Raw genomic sequence first — 6,000 nt, forward strand, 5'->3', positions numbered from 1 at the left:
CAGGTGGGGCGCGCCAAGTTCCGGTGTGTGTGTGTGTGTGTGTGTGTGTGTGTGTGTGTGTGTGAGAGACTATAAATATAGAATGTGTGAGAGCAAACTGTCCTTAAAGCTGTATGTTGCCGCTTTTTAGACCAATCAAACCCACAAAGTAATCATTAATAGCCTACATGCAGTCTAATTAAAAGAACATTAGATATGAGAAAAATTTCACCTGGAACTGAAGTGCCAAAATAATGATTGACGTGACGTCGGCATATTATTTGTAACGGAATAAACTTTCGCGCCCCAGTGTTGCCAACTCAGCGACTTTGTCGCTATATTTTAGACCCCTCCAGCGACTCTTTTTAAAAAAGGGACTAGCGACAAATTAGCGACTTTTGGAGACTCTTACGTGAAAGCACGTATCGTTCCTTTTCTTGTCCTCCAGCGGCAGGTGCTGCCGTGGGGCGCCTCCGTCCCAACCCCGTTCTCCCCCGCTATCGCAGAAGTCCCTCTCAGTGCTGCAGAGACACAGCATGTTTACCCTCAGCGTCCAGACTGCAAATAAAGCGCACATGCGCCGGGATTGACGGCGCAGGTTGATCATAAATAACTGAATTTGAAATATTTTATCTTAAATAAATAGGACCAGTTTATTGAAATTACGTCTGACTCCACCCTGAGGCTCAGGTTTAATGCTCAGACTAATAGTGAATTCTGGTTTGGAGAGGGAGTATCCACTCATCGGGCAGAGTGCTGTGTGCATTCTTCTTCCCTTTGCCACATCATATCTCTGTGAGATGGGCTTTTCAACTGTTGCTTCACTGAAAACAAAATACAGATCTCAGCTGAACATTGAGCATGACTTGAGAGTGGCAGTATCAAGCCTGCAACCCCGTTTTGAGAAACTGTGCAATGCAAAACAGGCTCATTGCAGCCACTAATGCAGGGATAAATAGAGCTGTATTGCCAGATGGATTTCACTTCTTTTCTTTTATTAACAGATTGCAGAGTGGCACTTTAATTTTGTCTATCTTTGAGCTTGATACAAATTTTGACACAGCTGCATTTTTATTTTCTTTATTTTTGAGCTTGCTGTTATTTGATGTAGATAGTTTGTATTTAGATACTACTTGTTACTTCAATAAAATTGGAAAATTTTAAGATTGTTGCATATTTCATTAGCATTGTGTTGGGGCGATGGGGACAGGCGGGGCTTGAAAATTCCCCCTTGTCCAAAGTGGGGAATGACAGAAAAAGTTTGAGAACCACTGAATTAGAGGGAGGCTCTCTGTCACAGGGAGGCCTAAAGCCAACTATTTCAGCACATTAATGCTTGTTCTAGCATGACAGCCCACCCTCAGCTTCTACGTTAAGTTTTTCCACTTAAATCGTTATCTGATCATTCTGTTTGCATCTATCCATCTCTGCACTCCACCCCCCTCTACCAAGGAAAGCAGTGATGTCATCGCTCTGCCGGTTGCCATTAATAGCTGGAAACAGACAGGCCTTCTTTGCTTTGCTCTTAAAGGCACAGTGAACCTAAAACAGCACGAGGTCATGTTTTTTTTTCATGCTGTCCTGAAGTGAATATTTCTTATTCATGTAGGAGAGCATGTCCTTACATAATGTTTCCTGTGTTCATTAGCCACTTTCTGCATCTGGGTACAATTGGACCTGCTTGGATAGACAGTTTCACTCACTGCTTCTAGCAGTGATGTCATGTCTCATTCAAGCTCACCCTGTGATCATATGTGTTTTTAACGTTCGCTCTACATTCCAGATTTGGTCCGGCAGGGCTGAAACTAGATTATGTTCTAATCTCCTTCTCTGGGGCTCAAAGGTTTCCTTGAAGCCCTCCCTTTTCCTTTCAGCACTTGGCAGCGAGGTCATTACCCACTCCTCAACACACACTCCCCTAAATCCTCACCCTGTTTCCTACTTTATAGTTATACAACCACACTGCTGCAGAGTAATTATGATTATTATGAGGATATGTGTGTGTATGTGTGCTTGCATTAGACAGAGACTATAAAAGCAAGTGAGAGTGGATTTTAAGCATATGTTGAAAACCAGATTATGCTCTCCATGTGTATTATGTGTGTGTGTGTGTGTGTGAGGGGTGTGTGGGTGGGTGTCAGTGGGATGTTTCTAGGCCTCTGTCCTGGGCCTGCACCTGTGGCCTCTCTCATTCCCTCAGCCTGACGCAATGCACTGCTACAGGACATGAGCTCATGCAGGAAACAGAGCCACACACATTCACATATGCCAAAAGGGGAGCCGCCTGCCTCTTAAAGGGCCAGACGTGCATTCCTGGCCGCCCAGCAGTTAACCCAAGTTGCACACAGAAGCACAGAGAGCCTCTTTTCTTTTGCTTCTGTTTTCACTAAGCTGGAACCAGACATTGTAGCCCAGATTCAGCTTCCAAATGCCTATTGAACGTCTGTCTGCCGTGCTAATGGTGACGAAAATGGAGTTTCCACTGTGCTATGTGACTACGCTGTGGAAAATCATTAAATCACCTAACCGGTTCTTGCCTTCTCTGTCTCTGCAGGAGGTTTTGCAGCTTTTTCCTCCTGTTTCCCCGGCCTGTGCGAGGGGAAGCCTGCCACTGCACTCCCTATGAGCTTGTCCCAGCCCTGTTTGCCTGTGGCAAATGTAGGACCTACTCGCATCCTTCCACACCTCTACCTGGGTTCACAAAAGGATGTTCTCAACAAGGTGAGATTTTCTCCATAATGGTGAAAATTAGCCTAACACTAATCCAAACAACCATACTTAAACTTAAACCTCTTTTCATCCTATCTATACAGGAACTGATGGCTCAGAATGGCATCACCTATGTGCTGAATGCAAGCAACACCTGTCCCAAACCAGATTTCATCAGCGAGAGCCATTTTATGCGTATCCCAGTGAACGACAACTACTGCGAAAAACTGCTGCCCTGGCTGGACAAAACAAATGAGTTCATAGGTAGGAGAACTTTGAACTTTAGGTAAAGATTAGCAGAGCAAAACAAAACCATGAAAGCTTTCTTTGCCGGAGAGTTAATTCCTCTCAAATTTTGCTGTGGTATCCGAACAGCATTTCTGGATGTTATCACAGTGAAAATGCGTTTTAGGTACATTCCTAGATGTTAAAGTAAATCCAGCTCATTGAAATGGGATGAAATATTTGGTTGATGAGACGAAATGGGAATTTAGAAATATTTTATGGAAGCCTAATAAATCCTATTTCATTTTGCCATCTCAAATCATGTGTTTTTAAAAACAGGCCCTCTGTAGGAACCAGACAGCTTTGAAATACTTTGAAATACTAGTCATGTTAGGGCTTTAGACTGTTGCGTAAGTATCTACTGTTTTTGTTCATTAAAACTTGCTTTTTTCTGCTCCAAACAGACAAAGCTAAGGTGTCAAACTGCAGAGTGATTGTGCACTGCCTTGCTGGAATCTCACGATCAGCCACCATCGCCATTGCTTACATTATGAAGACAATGGGCTTGTCATCTGATGATGCTTACAGGTATGTTTGTGCCTTCCAGCCACCTCCAGCTAAGCTAAGGTGTCATCTTTAGAGAAAAGATGAGTCCTTGCTGAAAGAAGAAATCCTATTTATGTTAAGACAGTTTCTAGGTTACAGTTTAACAAAAGTGTTTGCTTTGCCCTGAAAGGACAAAGCAGTTTAATGCATATTGTTCATCAGTACAATAGTTGTTTCTCAGTTGACTTTAGGCTATATTGTATTAATTTTATTAGTTTTTCGTTCACTAATTTTTTGAAAACTCTTGTTCTTCCCCATAGGTTTGTAAAGGACAGGAGGCCGTCCATATCGCCCAACTTTAACTTCTTGGGTCAGTTGCTGGAGTTTGAGAAGGGCCTGCGGTTACTACAAGCTTTAACCACTGACGACAAGAAGTCTGAAAACAACTCCAAACAAAGCTCAGATATTAATGGTGTCTCTTCTGGATTGGAGATCAACGGTCATCTCAACAGCAGTGACTCATCTGTAGCAGATCATCACACCCAGACTGAACCCAAACTGCCATCTCCCACCTCCCTCCAGCAGGGCTTTAATGGCCTGCACCTCTCCGCAGAGAGAATTATGGACACTAACCGGCTCAAACGCTCCTTCTCTCTGGACATTAAGTCTGTCTACTCTCCTAACAGTTCACATTGCCCCAGCATGGCACCCACTCATTCTGAAGACATCCCCAAATTGTGCAAACTTGACAGCCCAGGGACAGGCACCTCCAACGGTGTCTGCTCACAATCGCCCATCCTAGACAGCCCCGGCTCATTCGATTCTCCATTCCCCTCACCAAGCAGCGGGGGCAGCATAGGTGGTTTGGGTGGAAGTGATGGTGTCCATCGGTCTGGTACCTCCTCATCCAGATCCAGACGAAAAACCAAGCACAGCTGTGGCACTTCTCCGGTCCATTCGCATCCACATCATCCTCCACAGACCCTCAGCTTGTCACTGGACCACAAGAGCCCAAGCCTGGAAGAAAATCTTAGGGGCTCCCCGCTGCTCTCACTACCCTCCCTGCCGACTTTAGGATCTGGGGCTATGTGGACCAAACACAGAGACACTGTTCAGGCTACAACTCCCGTCACCCCAGTTACTCCAACCACAGATGCTCCCTGGCATTTTGGAGCAGAAGAAGGTGGCAAGGGAGAAATGGAGCTGGGAGGAGAGGAGGGAAGGGTAGAGGAGTCATCAGTCCGCTTTGGTAGCAGCTCGGTGTACATGGCGTTTGGGTGCAGCGAAGGCGCAAGGTTACGGGACAAATCCCAGAGGGAAAAGTCATCGGTGTCTCAGACTCAGAGGGATCACTGGGACTCCACATCCACGAGCTCCAGCAGCAGTGTACCTGCATCAGAACAGTTTAAGCGGCGCAGCTGCCAGATGGAGTTCGAGGAGGGCATTTCTGAGACGAGAGCCAGGGAAGAGCTGGGGAAAATTGGAAAACAGTCAAGCTTCTCTGGAAGCATGGAGATCATTGAAGTGTCCTGACAGATAATGGACCTGATCCAAGCTGTCCTGTTTGGACAAAAAATGGACCTGTTTCTAAAGGGAGTGCAAGAAAAGGAACAATGAGATGGAGCAGACGAAGGTTGTTGGGATTTTTTAAAGCTCCTCTCCACAGACAGTGTTAAAGACTCCAACTGAGAGAAGGACAGATTCAAGCTGAGAGTTAATGTGAACAGTTTGCAAACCTGGACTGACAGAGCCTCAGATGTGGTGTTTAGGTAGCCATACTCATCCTCTTACAAATTTGAGGGAAGCGCCTGGGGAAAGGGGAAATGAAGGTGTGACTGTTGGTACTGCAACTTTTATTTATGTGATCTCCACCACAGGTTAAAGGATATCACCCCAAGCACACATTGCATCCTATTAAATAGAACTTCCTGATATTCAGACTCATAATGTTTGCCTGTGGTTAAATGTAGTGTGTGCTTCCGTGGGTGTACAGCTTGTGATTTGATCCGAGCCCCATCTTTCGTCTCAAATCTCCATCCCCGTATCAAAGAACCTCAGAACCATGCACGGCTCCATCCACCCCACCACCAACTTCCTACTTGTGGCTTTTTCCGCCCCAAATGCTGCAAAACAACACCAACAACAGCAGTGGACTCCTTAATAGTCTCCTTCTATTATCACAGCACAAAGCAGAGAGGTCCAACAAACTTGACTTAAAGACGGTACTGCAGTCAAGTGACGAAGGATCCTCTACGAAGAAAGGACTAGTGTCAATGGACGGTGTGTCCCTCCAAAGCACAGTGCATCTTTCCTGACTTTAGCTCCTTTTGTTTCAAATGTTAACAGCATGACGAGACCAAGGTTTTTGGATCCTCCTCCCCCCCCAGGCCTTTTCCCACTGAACCTAGCCACCATCTATGGCCCCAAGAGAGCATGCACCTGAAAGGCTGACTACAGACAGACAAATACTATATATATACAATATGAATATATATAGCAATTTTGATGAACTTTTGTTCAATTCTAGTTTTTAATTTATTG

General features: G+C 45.1%; 1 protein-coding gene across 6 annotated transcripts in view; it reads left to right on the forward strand.

The window, feature by feature from the left end:
- The window catches only part of dusp8a (dual specificity phosphatase 8a), a 52,748-nt gene extending 47,041 nt beyond the window's left edge, over nucleotides 1-5,707 (forward strand). For 4 of the 6 annotated variants that reach the window (XM_038305507.1, XM_038305505.1, XM_038305504.1 and 1 more), the window contains exons 4-7: nucleotides 2,534-2,700; nucleotides 2,793-2,952; nucleotides 3,378-3,501; nucleotides 3,780-4,992. In XM_038305507.1, coding sequence (XP_038161435.1) covers nucleotides 2,534-2,700; nucleotides 2,793-2,952; nucleotides 3,378-3,501; nucleotides 3,780-4,992 — 1,664 coding nt within the window. Of the gene's footprint in view, nucleotides 1-2,533; nucleotides 2,701-2,792; nucleotides 2,953-3,377; nucleotides 3,502-3,779 lie in introns of all 6 variants that reach the window. The other 2 variants (XM_038305509.1, XM_038305510.1) reach the window with 1 other exon arrangement.
- The last annotated feature ends 293 nt before the right edge of the window (nucleotides 5,708-6,000 follow it).

Source organism: Cyprinodon tularosa, unplaced genomic scaffold, assembly GCF_016077235.1.
Source record: "Cyprinodon tularosa strain WSP-4 unplaced genomic scaffold, ASM1607723v1 ctg56, whole genome shotgun sequence".
Classification (NCBI taxonomy): Eukaryota; Metazoa; Chordata; class Actinopteri; order Cyprinodontiformes; family Cyprinodontidae; genus Cyprinodon; species Cyprinodon tularosa.